Here is a 17,054-nt window from a genome sequence, read left to right as displayed (position 1 = left end):
AACAACTTCATTGGTGCACTGAATATTTTGTAATTTCCTAGTCTTGACTTTTTTTTTCCAAGCATGAAGGCAGCGTGCAGAGAGGTAGGCTGTTTTTTCCCTTTGGTGACGTGTGCCAAAGTAAGCAAGATAAATCGTTGAACAAAGTGCACCTGCGTTTGAATGCTGCTGATTTTCACCAAGAAGCACAGCGGGGAGAGCAAACTTGCAGAAGCACTGATCTGTGGGAGTTCTGAAGGCTGGAAAAGGCACAAATCCCAGCGCTTTTAAGATGAAGATCTCTGAAAATGTCTTCTTCTTTCTCTTGGTTCACGCTGGTAAGTATCTCCGCAAACTATTTTGCCTTGGCATGGTATCTTTGGGATTGAGTAATCTGTGATTTGAGAGTGCAGAGGGAAACCAGTACCACTTGAGAAACCAATTCAAGTGCTCAAAAAAAGGAATAGAGAGAAAAAATAGGGAAAAAAAATCCCACAAAATATAAAGAATATAAAGGGTGTATTGAATGTTATGTGTGTCTTGCCTTATTAACTGCACTAAATCTACTTCTAGTTCCACACTCTCCGTTTTTCACAGATGTGAACAGTTCTGTAACACTTCTTTTTTCCTGTGTGTAAATAAATAAATAGCAAATTACCTTATTCTACTCAACAGGGCATGTGTGACGTGCTGGCTTTCTCCTGTCACTCTCAAGTTCTCGTGGTGAATGCTTTTAATTTCACCAGAGGTACAGAGGCTGTTTCTGAAGAGACTCTGCAATCTATTAAATTTAAAAAAATAACAAAAACATTCTGGTTCTGAAATTATCATAATATATTCCTTTTTTTATTGTTTCTATTGAAAGCCTTTGATAGTTATTAATAGATGTTTTGAGAAGATGTTACACAATGCAGCGGTGTTACTTTCAGCAAAGGAGTTTGGACCAAGATTGTGTATTAACTTGGGTTCAGAGTCTCGCCTGCTATTTCAACATGTTCTTGTCTGGCAACAGAAGGATAGTCTTGAGTACAGACCTTGTCTGTGCTCGAGCTCACTTCAGATGGGTTAACTTGTTTGGGGATTTGTTGTTACAGGAAAGCGTCTGTTCAGATCCTGGGTGATGTCCAGCAGTTTTGTAAGGGGCAGATTAAGTGCATCTCTCAGGTGATGTGTAGGCAGTGAGGAACAGATTCTTGCTGTTTCCCTACTGTGGTTGAAAGGTAGGGCCAAATGAGCTTTGCTTCATGTTTCGTATAAATGTGCCTAGTGATTTCTTCATACAATTCATGCGTTACCTGCAGTGTGTTTGTATCTAAAGCCAGAATGTTGAGGCTGAAGAAAGGCACTTATCTATGTATGCTGAGAGGCAAATTTCAAGTTGCTTATATTTGGGAGGAGTGAGGAGGAAGCCTTCATCAGTGAAAACCTGGGTTTTTCTTCCTGCCCCAGGAAATAGATGGAGAAGATTTCACTCAGATAAATGAGGCAGATGTTGAGTTTCCATAAGGTGTCTGTTTTCCATGACTCTGTGGTACATTTCTTTCTGTTCATTCGTGGGACTGACCCTCCCTTTTGGTGACTGTAGAAACAGCCTCTCATGAAAGAGTGCTTTGAAGAGACAAGTTTACTTTTCTAGTTTTCATAGCAAGCCTAGTGGCGAGGCTTCAGCTCCTAGAGTTGTTTTTTATTCAGTCCAACGAGAAAAGGGACAGGACTTCAGGTTGTAACCAGCAAAACTGGTCTCTGCTCAACCTCCTTGGTTTTGTAGCCTGTCGTTTCAAATAACGATTTTAAAACTGGCTCAGTAGAAAGATTCTGTGTGTCCCAGGACATCTTGAGCAGACAGTTGCAGACTGTCACTCTTGCAGCACAGAGTGCTCTCAAAGATTATTCTTTTGCAGTATGTATGGCTTAAATGTGTCTCCATCTGTTTGACAACACGCCTGAGCCTAGCATTTGTTCTAGAGAATTCTTTGCAGCTGCAAAACAAAAAAAGAATTGTCCCATCTTTCTTCATAGTTAAATGACCATTTTGTACAGATGGTACCACGCACATCTGCAGAGTGGCTCCAGAAAGCAAACCTGAGCTTCTCAAAGACTTTTGTGCCCTTCTGTAAAAAGAACACTGGCACAGAAATTCAGAAACCCACAGCTTCCAATGGTTAATACAAAGGTTTCACAGAATCCCATGAGTTGGAAGGGATCTCTCAGAATCATCTGTCCAGCCTCCTGCTAAAGCAGGTTCCCTACAGCAGGTTGCACAGGAAAGCATCCATGTGGATCTTCACTATCTCAGAGGAGAATCCAGCACCTCTCCCGGCAGCCTGTCTCAGTGCTCTGGAACCCTGAAACTAAAGAAATTTTTCCTTGTGTTCGTATGAAACTTCCTATGTTCCAACTTGTGCCCATTGTCCCTTGTTCTGTTGCTGGGCACCACTGAAAGCAGCCTGGCCCTGTGCGCTTGGCATCTGCCCATTAGGTATTTGTAAGCAGTGAGAAGATCCTCTCTCAGTCCTCTCCATGCCATATTCTTCAAGGCTTTAAGAGCAAGCTGGCCTCTGTGACCTTCAGAGTACCCATATTTCTGTGGCATAAATGCCATCAAGTTTTGGTATCAGACTTGAACCTATCCTGTTCTAGTCCAAATAACTAGTGTTCTTGTTAAACTGAATGAAAGCAGAAGTGTGAAAGCTCACTTTTGAATGATCCCTGATTTTTAATTTTTTTCATTCTTGAAGGAATAAAATGAAAGGTTGGTCCTTTGAGAACCTGTTACCTGTTACTTCTCTTTTTTTTTAGTGAGATTTTCTCTTGGCGTTGTGTTTGCAGCTCTCAGCCTGGAATGTGTGCGGTGGTGCACCATGTCTAACCAAGAGCTTGCCAAGTGCAAGGACATGAGTAACGCCTTTGCTGGGGCTGGCATCCTTCCCCCTTTGGAATGCATGGAGGGAGAATCAGCTGCTAACTGCACCCAGATGATCAAGGTGAGTGGTAAATGATAGATGTCAGTGATTTAGTTGCCCTGCGTGCCTAATAATAAATCACATCACAGTGTACAGAGGTCCGCAATGAGTGTCTCATCCAAACAGCTTCATAACATTCATGTCTTTGGAAAATCAAAGCATATATACGTTTCTTTTTAAGACATAAAGATGTACATATGGAACTGAATTCCAGCATGGCACTGTGTCTTCTCTACAGCTAGTCACATATGGCCAGTCATTAGGAACACAAGCAAACGTCTTAAACGTTCTTTCTGAAGCACTAATCTTTGATTTGGGAATTGTATTAGATTTATTTAGCAGATATTTAAGAAGGGGTGGAGTAGTAGGATGGAGACAGCAGTTAAAGCTGTGCTGCTGAGCCTTTAAGTAGATTGTCTTCAGAGAAACTCTGCATAATTCTCCTTTTTCAGAGCCTCCCATGGGAATTATTGTATATACAAATGAGTGTCGAGCCAAATGTCAATACAAAACAGGGTACGTGAGGTAGACAAAGCAGTGAGCAGAAAGAGCTAACCTAACTGTATTAATTCAGCATGCTCAGTTTGGACAAAAAGCTCAGCTTTGCAAAATGGTGTTTGGGTAACAATTCCCTCCTTAGAAGGGAGTGAGAAATAACAAGTGGAAATTCAAGGAAGGTGGGAGGTTGGTGATCACAATTGTCTTCACTGGCAGTGTGTGAGGGAAGAGGAGGATGACTGGATATGTTCATAAATTGTACTCTTTGTGCTTGCTGTTATAAAACTTGAGTAGCTGAACTCAGAAACCTGCGGGTGGATAGCGTCAGTATGTAGCTTTCTGATAAAATGGATCTTCACTATAGGCAAGGCTTTGTCCTTGACACCTCTTCTTTCTTGTACTAATAATCTACTAAATGTTTAAGCTGTTCTGTTCGGTGTAGGGCTGCACGGAACACCTGACTCTGCATCTGTGCTGAACTCTGCTCCTTGAGGCCAAAAGGGGGGGTGGGACACACTGGCTCAGCAGGCAAAGATATGCTGTTTTATAGCACTACCCAACTTGGACTTAGTTCTGTGAACGTGTTAGCATACGGATAACGTGTTTTTCTTTGAAGATGCTTAGAAATTGAGAAATGTCTAAATATTAAACTCAGAAACCTGATAATGTTTAATTTGGCCATAGTTATTAGCAGTGTTTAAACACCTCTAAAGGTAATTCTCAAGTATTGTGACACACTGAAATGAAGTCCTTCTGAAAACAATTAACTTCCCATTGCACTGTATCGAAAATCATGTGGAATTGTCCCATGCTTTTGTTAGATGTAGGAGAAAATCTTTGCTACGAACAGAACTACTCACACTGTTCTTGCTATTCCACTTCAGCTGCTATTGTATGTATTTACAGGAGCTAAGGTCTGTAGCGTGTAAACTGCTTGAGGTTAAATACAATAATAGGTATTTTTTTCTCTTGTGCTGTGACTTATATGCTGAAGTTCAGCCACAAGCTGTTGATAGGAGCCTTTTTGTTTAATGGGAGCTCAAAGGCTCAGCTTTCCAATCTGAGAAATGCTGCCTTAGATGGAAAAATATACCCATAACACAGCCGTGGTCTCCTGTGGGCAGCCCTTCCCATTCTATCTGCTCTGCTTCCTGTCCACCACCACTACCAGAGGCTCTTTTTGTTTTCCCTAGGGGTCAGGTCTTTCTAACTCCCAGTTCTTACTGTCAGGTATCTCTGCTAAACAACAGACCCTGTTTAGTTCCCAAATTGTTGTCCTGGGCCCTGACTCTCCCCAGTGGAATATTGGATCAGGTTATTCCAGACTGCATCAGCTCTTTAAAATGCAAATATCTCCCAACACCAACTCTTCTACAGATTCCCTTGGAAATTGGTTCCCCTTTCATTCATGAGAAACAACTCTCAAGATATGTAATGTTTCAGCTAATCAGTAATTTTTTTTTTCATTTGAGACAAATCAGTTATATATTTCAAATTACACGACATCTTCAAATCTGACATAGGTGCCAACATCAGTGAATTGTCAACACTCTCAGATGATCCCTTTTCACATTTTATGTGGATCAGCCTGGAGAAAATGGCTTTCTACTAGTCCTAGCCCTACTCTACCCAATGCTCAGCATACTGCCAAGGGATACTGTCTACTATCCTCTCAGGTGCTGAACCAGAGGTAAAGCAAAATGGTTAAGAAGCTTGGCATCACCTTAGAAATGCAAAGTATCAGTCAGCTGATTGTTTTCTTGGCCATACTTCATCTTGTTGGAGGTGCTGTCTCCTGGGCACTAGGCTCAGTACACGATAAACAGATAACACAGGTTCAGCAGATCAGAAGGATGCATAGCAGTTCTTTCCTTCTTGCAGCTGTGGATGGTCCTGTGTGTGCCTACATAAAATCCAGTGTAATTCTAAGCTTCAACATGCATTCTTACCTTGTGTCTGCACAGGATTACTTGGCAGATGCAGTGACACTGGATGGTCGTTGGATTTACCAGGCTGGAAAGGAGTATGGACTGAAACCTGTGGTTGGGGAAGTATATGATCAAGGTATAATCAGACTAAAAAACTTTTGGGTCACCTAAAACAAGTTTTTTTTCTGATGTATTTCTACTGTTTCTATTGTATTTTGGGATCCTCTACTTGAAGACCCCAAACTTTAGGTCATTTGTTCATGTGTGGGTATTCCTGTCCATAATTAAGAATGGGGGGAAATGGGAAACAGAGGGCAGCAGCCCAGCCTTACCACTAAGTACATCATGACCCTGGGTGCTTAAAAACCAAACGTCCCCATGATCCAGTGGCCAGCTGTCTCTGTTAGGTTATGAGCACAAGTCAGAGATGAATGGACTTTAATGGTTTCTGATCCATGTAAGTCAGATTAAATGACTTTACAGTACCTTAAGACCTTTAAGTTAAGTTAATTAAGACCTTAATGCTATGAATTATCTAAAAATTCTCTAAAAGAGAATTAAACTATCTATAGGATAATCAATTTTCTTGGTGTTAATCCAATCCAAATATATTTATAACCACAGATAATTTCTTCTCAGGATGATTCTCTGAGTATCTTTCATCTCGCCTCCTGTTCCAATTTGCTTTTGGCCTTTTCTATGACATTGCACACCACAGAGGTGCTGGGGGAGACATGTACCCACAGTCGAGACAGGAGCAGTGTGACTGCCTGTGTGTGGGGGAGCCAATTAACTGCTTCTGTTTCTCCCTGTGCTGCAGAGGTTGGAACTTCATACTATGCCGTGGCTGTGGTAAGGAAGGGCTCCAACATCACCATCAACAGCTTGAAGGGCGTCCGCTCGTGTCACACGGGCATCAACAGAACTGCAGGCTGGAACGTGCCCGTGGGTTACCTAATGGACAGCGGGCGCCTGCCAGCAATGGGATGCGACCTCCCGAAAGGTGAGCGCTGAGAGGACAGAGATCTGTTCCTCGGCAGCGTCTTTCTGCACGTTCCTGGGACATCTGCACGTGGGCAGAAATGTGTGGCTCTGTGCTGTTTTGTTTCTTGGTGGTTTTTCTGCTCCTTGTAAGATGAAATAGACCAAACATAGGTCTGATGGAAACGGCAAGTTTGTTTGAAACTTGGAAACTTTAAGAACAGAATGGCTTATCCCTACAGAGATGTGCTGTTCAGATATTCTCGAATGAGATCTTGTTTATTCACTGCTAAAGATGTCTCATTCTGGTTTCACTTCTAGCTGTTAGTGACTATTTCAGCGCTAGCTGCATTCCTGGAGCCAACAGTGCCAGCTATCCCACATCCCTCTGTCAGCTCTGCAAAGGGGATTCATCTGGGCAGAACAAATGCCAAGCAAATTCACAAGAGCAGTACTATGACTACAGTGGGGCTTTCAGGTAAAAATCACAGCTCTGTCCCTTTCTATCTCTGTGCTGTATCCACAGCCATATGTCCAATGCTGCAGGAAACTTCAGCAAGAGAATTTTCAGTTGATCCTGTTAGAAAACCTGCTGTAGTGTTAGAATAACCATGATTTAAACCTAGAGACTGAACAAAAGTAATTCCAAAGCCACTATTTCAGGTATTAATACCTGATTGTTAAAATTAGATATCTAGCATTTGTACTGGGCAGGGCAATCCCACTGCTGTTGCTTTGTTTGGTATCTGTTGACAAAAGTCTATTTGTTTCAGTGGTTTGCATTTTTCCTTGTAAAACAGGATGGCCCTTGGAGGTTGATAGCTGACTGGCCACCCTACCCAGCTGTTTGTTATCTCACCTCAATTGCACTGAATTCTTATCAGTTATCTGCCACCCTAGCCAGCTATTTCAGTTATCTCCCTTCAGTTGCACTGAATTCTCTTACTGGTTTGCTCTGTCCCCCATTTTTGCACGCTTTGTTGTATTTCCCTTCTTCCTGTCTGTGTGCTGCATTGCAGTTCCCAGCCCCCAAGTAACAGCACTGACAGAGCAGAGGTATAATTTACTCGTATTCCTCAAAAGATTGTGCAACTGCATTAGACAGAGAGCTCTGCTGGACAAAGAAGGTCATCGTGTTTGTCCTAAGCAGCACAGAACATGTTGTCCACGTTCACCAAATGACAGCAGTAGTTTACTTCATGCTCTGTCAGCCACTGGTCCCTGCCTTGAGCTAAATTCTCAGCGCAACGAAATAGGTCAGTGTCTGCTGGCTGATGGAATGTACCGTGCAGCCCCCTGGCTGCCAGCCCACAGTGCTTGATGCGTGGAAGCTGTGCTTTATAATGCATCTTTGTATTTGGGTTTGCATTTATTAGGTGTTTGGCTGAAGGTGCTGGAGAAGTTGCTTTTGTGAAGCACAGCACAGTGCCTGAAAATACTGACGGTAAGTGTTGAACAGTGGCTGCAGCTCTGCAGAACAGTGCCTGTAATGCCACTGTAACGCCAGATGTTTGATTTACCTTCAACTGAGGAATGAGCAAAAATGCTCTAATAGTGGAAGTAGATGCACGCATATATATATGCACTAGGAGTTAGATGAATCCATGTGATTCTTTTTTTTTTCCCCAAACATTTGATAGTTTCAGTAAAGGTGAGAGATGGGATCCTCAGCTGCTTTTGGAAGGAGAGTTTAAGCAGCACTAAATTTGTAGTTTTATACCTGGGCTGTTATAAATATGTTGCTTGTGCCCAGCCAAGCGGGAAATCTGTTGACAAGATGTGGCCTCCCCTGTCTGGCACTTCGAGAACTCTACCTTGAGCATAACGTGTTTTATTGTTGTGGGCCTGTTCAACCATCAGTTACAGCAGGGAAAAGTAATTTTAAAAATGAAGTATTAGATCTAATCTTAAGGATGCTCTGAGTACCACTGCAGACCCTGGTATAGATCAGTGCAGTCTCACAAGTGTTATTCTGTGTATCTTGTTGGAGGTACAAGTCTGAAGGACCATATACATGCATGGGATACGTTGTACAATCAGCGGTATTGCAGTGATGCTTAGGAAAACTCTGTTCTGCTCCACATGTGATGCGATGCTTGAAGCAAACTTGGATTCGGAAATATCAGAAATATACCTGCCTAATATCCATTTGGTCAGCGTTTTCCGTCTGTTTTCAGGAAGAACTCTTTCTACTTGGACTCAGCAACTTCGCTCCAAGGACTTCCAGCTTCTGTGCCGCAACGGCAGCACGGCTGATGTAACAGAGTGGAGAACCTGCCACCTGGCCCGAGTCCCAGCTCGTGCCGTGGTTGTACGGCCGGACACAGATGGGACAGCTGTCTTCCAGCTCCTGAACCAGGGACAAGTAGGACAGTGATTTTTTCATCAATCCATTACAACTCACCCACTGGTTGAGCTGAAGATATCTGGGTACCTTTGGCTCTGTGGGGTCTGGAACAGTATGGGAGGCACTCAGCATCAGTAGGGCCCTGGTGGGAGTTGCAGAGTTCATTTTTGCCCTCAAAGTCTCACGGACACTGAAAATTACCTAAGAGGGGTGATTTTGTTTTGTCTTTATGCTTGTCTTTTCCTCTGTCAATTCTTAACCTGTAAATCTTCCATAAGGATAATCTTAATTTTTTGTCTGTTATGTAGGCAGGAGATTTTCTCCTGCATGTAAACAAAGTCATCACAGAAGTATGGCAGCAGGTAGAGGTGTGTGTGACAGGTGTTTTTTCTTTAACATTACAGCAAAGATTTAATGGTGTAGGCACCCAGTTTGAGATGTTTGACTCCACAGCCTATGGTGCCCAGAACCTTATGTTCAGAGACTCCACCACAGAGCTCGTTGCAGTCACGTCTCAGAATTACCAGGCATGGTTGGGTGATGAGTATCTTCATGTCATGCAGGCCCTGAGCTGTGACCCCAACAGTAAGTTGTCTTCTTCTCTTCAAAACCGTACGCAAAGATAGTGGATAATGGAGACCATCTTTATTCTGCTGTCATCTTCTGATTCTTTGAGTCTTATGGCAAGATACCAATCTGATCTTCAAGCATGGAGGAAGGATGGCTTTTACCTAGAAATGGTATTACACTGCAGAATGCTTTCCTGTGCAAATGGGCCTGTGCTGTGCCACAGGATGCAGACGTTTCCTACCCTTTCGGGAGTGTGTGAGAAACATGAATGTAGTAGGTTACTACTGCTAACTAGAACTCAATTTCTCACCTGCTAGAAAGGGGAAATTGCAGTAATGTGTTGCTGTGTAAAATCAGATGTGTTTGTTGTAATCTTCTCTGCCGTCAGCAGGATGTAAAAAGGAATTGCTGTGCATTCTGGTGCACTTGGAAACACAGGTTAATGATAATAGCAGCTGAGCCCCTAGACATGAACTGTGCTGTGGCAAAGTCCCCCACCTGCAGGACTTGCCTCTTCTGAGGGCTGTTTAGTGACTGCTGGCTGTGAGGGAACCTGTGTTCAGGGTGTATTTTTACTGCACTCTTGTGACAGCAGACTGTAAATAATCAATATCTTACAGCTGTGCTTAGTGGTCAGCACTCATAAGAGTTCTTGCTCCTTCACACCAATGGATGTGTAGTGTGGACATACCTCTAGTCTGGAGACCTCAGTGGTACCAAATTAGGTGTATGTCTGAGCTACAGAATAGGAGGGAAACACAGAAGTAAATATTTTGATAGCATATATGACACATGATGGAGGTGCAGTTGTATGCCTCCTTTTCTTTTACAAAGGAAGTGAGCTGTAGTATTTGTTTTCCATTTTCGTGCAGCATTGCCAGAAAGCCTGAACTGGTGCGTTGTTTCCACTGAGGAGATTTGGAAATGTGGTGAAATGGGGACTGCCTTTAGGAATAAGGATTTGAAACCAGAAATCCAGTGTATTTCAGCCAAGACAAAAGAAGAATGCATGGAGATGATCCAGGTAAGCTGTATGATCCTTGTGCAATAAACCAATCAACACAAGCTGCTCTCTGCTGGGTAGGTAGGATTAGAGGGATGTGCTCTTAGGTGATCAGCAGGCAATACTGGATTTCAAGGAGGTGATCTGCAATTCATATCCTGTGAATGGGCCTGAACCCTGGTGCTTCTTCCATTGTAACAAGTGTTTTGCTCCATCTCTGGAGGCATTTAAGGCCAAGTTGGATGGGATCCTGGGCAGCCTGATCTAGTGGCAGGCAACCCTGCCCGTGGCAGAGGGGCTGGAACTAGATGATCTTTAAGGTCCCTTTCAACCTAAGCCATTCTGTGATTGCTCTTTGGCTACCAGACCTGTCTGCTGAGATGCAGGATATGATGCTGGAGTTGTCATTGTAGCAGGGAAGGGAAGATCTCTGCTGTTTTTTCACAAAAATTGTAAACTATATTTTATTTTTCAGAAAAAAGAAATTGATGTTGTAGCTTTGGGTGGAGCTGATATTTACATTGCTGGGAAGACATACGGCCTTGTACCAGCTGCTGGAGAAAGCTTCTCTGGTAAGAACGTCAGAAAACAGAGATGTTATTTTTCAAAACAGCTCTAAAAGCACAGGCTCTGTTCCTTGGCCCCGCTGGGAAAGCTGCTTGCAGAGGAAATGAGTATTATTATCCTCACGTCATGGATAGAGGAGAAAATAAGGAAGGGCTGGGTTCCTGCAGTGCATTAGTGAGAGTTCTGTCTGTCCTGCTCCTGGACAAGGTTCATTCTTTTGCAGTCCTGAGCCTTATGGTTACGTATTTGCCTTTTCAACTCTGCAAAAAGTATTTTAAATGGAAAAATGAGTATTCACAAAATCAAAACATTTTTAACATGCAGACACAGAAATTACACAGCGTATTCTAGTTTAAGACAAATTCTTACTATAATTGTGTTGGTGTTTCAGAATCATTGATGAAAAGAGTGTTTGTGGGTGTAGGGCAGAATTTCAATATGCTGCAAAACTCACAGAAGTTTTTGAGTTGTCACGTAAAAACAACTCCTTATAACAGGTCTAAGTCACTAATGACCCAAACATTGCTTTCAAGGGATGTATTCATAACAGCTAGAGTTATGAAATCCTTTCATGTCCTCTCTAGTTTACATGGTTCAAGTATATGGGCCATGAGTGAATGCAACATTATGGAGTAGTAAAAGTGAAGAATTCTGTGTGTGTGTGTGTGTGTGTTCAGAATTCCTGACTGACTGATTACTGGTGCAGTTAAATTGGCACCAGAGAAGTGTAGTGGTTATGCACACTGTCATTAAGCAGTGGGAATGCTCAAGGAAAACCATCATGGTTTTTTTTCTTTTTGTTTCTGCAAGCTGAAGACAACAATAATGCATACTATGCTGTGGCATTAGTGAAACGGAATCCATCCAATGCATTCACCATCAATGACCTGAAAGGGAAGAAGTCCTGCCACACAGGACTGGGGAGAACTGCTGGATGGAATATCCCCATTGGCGTGCTAATTAAGAAAGGCTTTATTAATCCCAGAGACTGTAATATTCCTCAAGGTAAAAAGACATACAGCAACTGTTCAATTATAAACATTCATTAGGGAAGTACAGTCTTGATATTGCAAAGCTCTATATTAATTTTGTGAGGGGTTGTTGCCTTTTTAATGTCACATTTTGAAACTGTAAGCTTGCTGATTAGGCTAATAGAGGGGCCGTGTTGAGAATGTTACCTCTAACATGAAAGTGTTCCTTTCACAAAGTCATTGCTTAATTCAGGTTGGAGGGATGATTTAGAGCAACCTGCTGCTCAAAGTTAGATCTCATTGTCCAGGGTCATGTCCAACCAAATTTTGAGTAACGCTGAGGATGGACATTTCACAACCTCTCTGGGCCCTTGCCCCACTTTTTGTCCATTTTTGGTACAAATAATTTCTTCCCTTACATCTAATTAGAATTTTCCTTATAATAATAACTTCTATTAGCCTTCATTGACACAAAAGTATGCTGCCAACTCTTGCTCAATGTGTTGCCCACCAGGACCTCCAGCCTTGCAGCCTTTCATGATTTATTCCTACTTGAAGCAGGATTTTACATTCACCTTTGTTGAATGTTGAGATTCCCATCAGTGTGTTTCTGTAGCCACCCCTGCTCCATCTCAGCAGCAGCCATGGCCTCCAGTGTATCAAACTGTGAATGTTCATTCTGATTTTCAGAAATGTAGATGAAGCGTCTTTTTAAAATTGAATCAACTTGTTTTATCATCTATTGCAGAAAAACCTGCTTCCACACCTGTCCATCTCCATTCTTGCTTGAGGATGTTGACTGCAGTCAGTGTCACTAATAGGACAGTCACTGAAATGCATGCAGTCTATACAGATGTATGTCCTTCTAGGTGGTACTTCCAGCTCTGGGAAGTCATTGCAGTAAATGAGGAATTGTTGTCTGGAATTTTATTGCACTTATTTTCAAACATTATTTAGTACTGGAGCAACATAGTAACAATACAGTGATAATAATCAGTTAAGCAGTACTTTGAAAATATTTTAATTTGTGAATTTCAGTAAGGCAGCTACAATTCATGATTTTAGTGTCCTGCTGAAACTGGTATTTGTATAGCCTCATGAGAACGTAACTAGCCTTCCTTGTGAAGAGACTTCCACTTACACTGATTTGTCTTTTTTTATTTTAAGCTGTGAGTGAGTTTTTCTCTGCCAGCTGTGTGCCTTCGGCTGAGCAGGATAATTACCCATCAACGCTCTGTCAACTGTGTATTGGAGATAATAGTGGAAACAATAAATGCAGTGCAAGTAGCCAAGAACGGTATTACAGCTACAGTGGAGCCTTCAGGTAATTAGCACACGTGGTTGTTATTTAGTCTGTCAGTTTGTCAGAGTGCAAGCAGGTACCGCTCTCTATCTTAGTCAGCAAGAAGCGTAATTCCTTTTAGAACAGCCCACTAAAAACACTAGCAGCCTTCCCCTTTGCAAGATGCTGTGACAGTCATAGCAAAAGAGGTGTGTCTGTGTGTTATGTGCATGCCAAAGCCTCTTGCCGCTTCCTGGCCTGCAGCCACGCAGATGAGGAACAGCCAAATCCCCATTTCTGTTTACAGAGCAATGGGGACTCACCTAGTGAGGAGCACATGGGTTGTCACCAGTCTGCAGCCTTGCTTTAATTGTGTGTGACAGCCTGCCACTCTGGTCAGGTCATCCATAAAGAGCTTACGCAGGCAAATGGGCAAAGAGTAGGCAGTACTGGGTGGCTCTGGGTGTGTGCTGAGTGTGGCAGGACAGGAGCAGGGAACTGGGGATGGGTCTTCTCTGTCCTCACCGTTTATGGTGGTATTCAAAATAGGTTTCATAACAGCACAAGCAACTATGTTCAAATATCACATCCTTCTCAAAACATGATTTGGTAAAGGTATAGGAGGCAAAAATAGTGTAAAATTGAATAAATACTTTGTGTAACAGTGAACATCAACGTTTGGGGTCATTAATTGGGTAGATATGGAAGTTTTTCCCTGGCCTTCATCTTTAAAGGTGCCTGCAACAGAGCTGGCAGTGAGTGGCCATCTTCCTTCAGAGGAGAGCCTTGAACAGCAGCTGCCTGATAAATACTCAAGTGCTGACTTCATATTTCAAGCCTCATGCAAGTCTCTTCACAGACTGTAATGACTGCTGTATTGTGTGCAGGACAGCGCCAGTTACAACGTGGGAAACAGCAAATGAATGTAAAGCTGTGCTGTTCTGCATATTCATCCTGAAACTCACTGGCATGGAATGCCACACTCATAGAAGAAGGAGGAAAGTTTTGGATGCCCTTGGCAAATGGGGCCTCTTCTGCTTCAGGAAATTAGGGAAACAGAACCTAGTTGAGGAACACGCTGTTAGAAACTGCAGTTATTTTAGCTGTGTGTCTTCAGTGTAGAGGGCTGTCAAGCAGCATCTGTGAATGCAGTAAGATCACTCCAACCTGGAAAAAAAAACACCATGAAAGTGCTTGTGTTTGCACACATATGCAGAACCTGGTAAACACTTATGCACTCAAGGAGTCTTAATGGCATATACTTAGTATGTGTTTTAAAAGGTGTGAAAGTGTTGTTACCAAATGGGAGCAGAGCACTGAGTATCATTTATCCTCTGCTTCTTTTCTTATCTAATATTGACCTTTCTCTGTCCTTTCTCCCATCGTTACTATTTCCTGCTCTATTACTCTCTTGAAATTCTTGAAGTATTATTTAAACTTTGCAGTGACGTTGGTTTTTCTCTCATTTCAAGATGCTTCCTTTCTTGGTTTGCTTCTTCTCTTTACTTTGGGGTCCAATGGATTTATTTGCAGGAAAGTATGCAAGAAAGGTTGATTTCTAAATCTGACAGTTATTAGAAATGATGTGGTCCCAATAAAGATGCTCTAAATTGAACTTCTATCTCACATTTCATAAAGGTGCCTGGCAGAGGACGCTGGGGATGTGGCCTTTGTGAAGCACTCAACAGTGTTTGAGAACACAGATGGTATTTAGTTTTACTTGACTCTTCATTACAATTGAGTTATTTTTCTTGAACCTTTTAGCTCTAAAGCATGCAATGAGTGACAGTGACTAGTTTCTTCTTTTAGGTAAGAACACTGAAAGCTGGGCCCGTGACTTGAAGTCCAGCGATTTCCAGTTACTGTGCCGGAATGGGGCCCGTGCTGAAGTCACTCAGTTTGCTCAATGTCACCTGGCTCGGGTGCCAGCTCAGGCCATTATGGTTCACCCAGACACCAACATTTTTGCTCTGTATGGACTACTGGACAAAGCTCAGGTAATAATTATACATTTATTCTGGTGGTGAGTTATATGCCTAGGCTGACCATGCCAGGCTGCCACAGGCATTTAGCTTCAGTATTGATGGGAATCTAGTTTTAAAAGCAATACTGAGCATCTCCGTGCTATGCTTCAGTCATTTCCTTAACTCCTGTGCAGCCAAACCCTGTATTGCACAATAATGCTTACACAGAAGAACTTAATGGAAGTACAGGTCTTTCCAGATAGTAACAAGAACCAAAATTCTTGTAATTGCCAATGGCAGGAGTCCGTATGTTATCTACTGGAGTGTCTTAAAATGAGTGCAGGGTTTCCAGTTGTGTGAACGTCTTCTGTACTGAACAATTCGTGTTATACTAGAAAAATGTGGCACTTAATCTTGCTGATACTGAAAATTTTGCATTGTCTTCAGGACTATTTTGGAAATAACAGCAATGGAAATGGATTCAAAATGTTTGATTCTTCAGCTTTTCAAGGAAAAGACTTGATCTTTACGGATTCTGCGGAGAAGATAGTGCCAGTAGAAGAGAGGAGGACATATGCAGAATGGCTGGGGAGTGAATATGTTGAGTCCCTTGAAGGGATGCAAACACCACAGTGCTCTGGGGCAGGTAATAAGTTAATACAACAACACCTACTAGTCATTACTTTTGTTCCCTTCATTATTTTAGGTCAGTTACAGGGCCTGGGCTAACTTGGTCTAAATGGCAACTTCCAGGCCACCTCTGGCCTAGCACCTTTTCTTCAGATGAGCTGCTGTCTGGATAATATGTTGTGCTAACATTTTAAAGCCTCTTCCTGCCACTTTGCAGGCAAGGTGCTTATACCATTTGCTCACTGGGAAGTGGGGTGGGACTGGAAGCTGCCACTGTTCATGTGGATGGGGTGGAATTTGAGGCAGAAACCATCAGCACTGTGCCAACATGGCTTACAAGATCAGTCCAAATTGAAGTACTTCTGTCATCGTTGCTGATGTTGAATGATGCTGGGCTGAAGGACTGCCAAGTGCTGTTAGATAGATACTGGTTTTTTGATCTGTAGAAGAATTTCTGCATCTTGGAAGGCAGTATTAAAGTCTTGTCTAGAGATCCACTCTGGCCTCCTTGCTGGTAATGTTCTGACTCCTTCATCCCTGCTTATCCTGTCCTCACCTTGCTGGAGGCAACAGTTTCTCCTGAGCTCTGCTGCCAGAAGAGGTAAGTGCACAGAGGATGGACAGGCCATGGACTGAGAGAGCACCTGTAGTCCAGAGTACCACCCCTGCCATCTGCAAGGTTCTCAACCTCCCAGTAGAAGAAAGCAGGGGGAATCTCCAAAGTCACTGGAGGAAAAGGAAAGCCAGAGAGACTTGGAGGGACTGCCTGCTGGCAGAGGAGAAAGGATGAAGTCCAAAGTGTTCATCCACTGAGCTCCTTGACTTCCCACAACCAGTATGCTCACTGCTTCAGAGACATGTCCTTTTCCCTTGAAATCTTTGCTGCCATTTCCACCAGGAAATGTGGCTGTCCTCCTTCTACAGGGGGTTATTTGAGTGCCTGTCAGCAACACTTCTGTTTTCTGTTAGTGAAACAAAGTAGCTCACTACTGATTACCTGCTTCCATGGCAAGTGACTTGTAGCACTCAGTTTTTATTCTTATCCATAGCTGCACTAACAACACGTGCTGCTATGCTGCTGGCAGGCAGCATCCTCCTGACCACAGCCGCCACCTCATGATCCCGGGATGTAGAGAGATTCAGCGTAATAAAAAAAATGTATGTATAAAAACATACTGTAAATAAATGTAACCTGAGAAATAAACAAGAGAAGTCAGCACACGCTGCCGTCTGTACGCGTGTAAAAGCACCGCGTTGCACTGCGGTGTCAGCTGCGTGACTCCAGGCATTCCGCGCCTGCGCACTGGGCGCGCTCTGCGGCGCTCCGGCCGGCGTCGTGCGCCCCCTCGCGGCCGGCGGTGCGGGGCCGAC

At 43.0% G+C, this 17,054-nt stretch overlaps 1 protein-coding gene across 1 annotated transcript; it reads left to right on the top strand.

Annotated features, from left to right (window-relative positions):
• Nucleotides 1–271: 271 nt before the first annotated feature.
• On the top strand, nucleotides 272–15,782 carry MELTF (melanotransferrin; the record flags this gene model as incomplete). Its single annotated transcript, XM_079539610.1, has 15 exons — nucleotides 272–317; nucleotides 2,809–2,963; nucleotides 5,405–5,504; nucleotides 6,189–6,371; nucleotides 6,671–6,827; nucleotides 7,726–7,793; nucleotides 8,527–8,714; nucleotides 9,101–9,281; nucleotides 10,139–10,290; nucleotides 10,745–10,841; nucleotides 11,647–11,841; nucleotides 12,975–13,131; nucleotides 14,728–14,795; nucleotides 14,899–15,086; nucleotides 15,501–15,782. 15 exons carry the CDS (start codon nucleotides 272–274, stop codon nucleotides 15,780–15,782), a joined length of 2,217 nt encoding a protein of 738 aa, XP_079395736.1.
• Between the last annotated feature and the right edge of the window lie 1,272 nt (nucleotides 15,783–17,054).

Source organism: Tetrao urogallus, assembly GCF_951394365.1.
Source record: "Tetrao urogallus genome assembly, chromosome: 9".
In the NCBI taxonomy this organism is placed as follows: domain Eukaryota; kingdom Metazoa; phylum Chordata; class Aves; order Galliformes; family Phasianidae; genus Tetrao; species Tetrao urogallus.
Note: the sequence above shows the minus strand (reverse complement) of the source record. Positions and strands in the feature narration are given on the sequence as shown.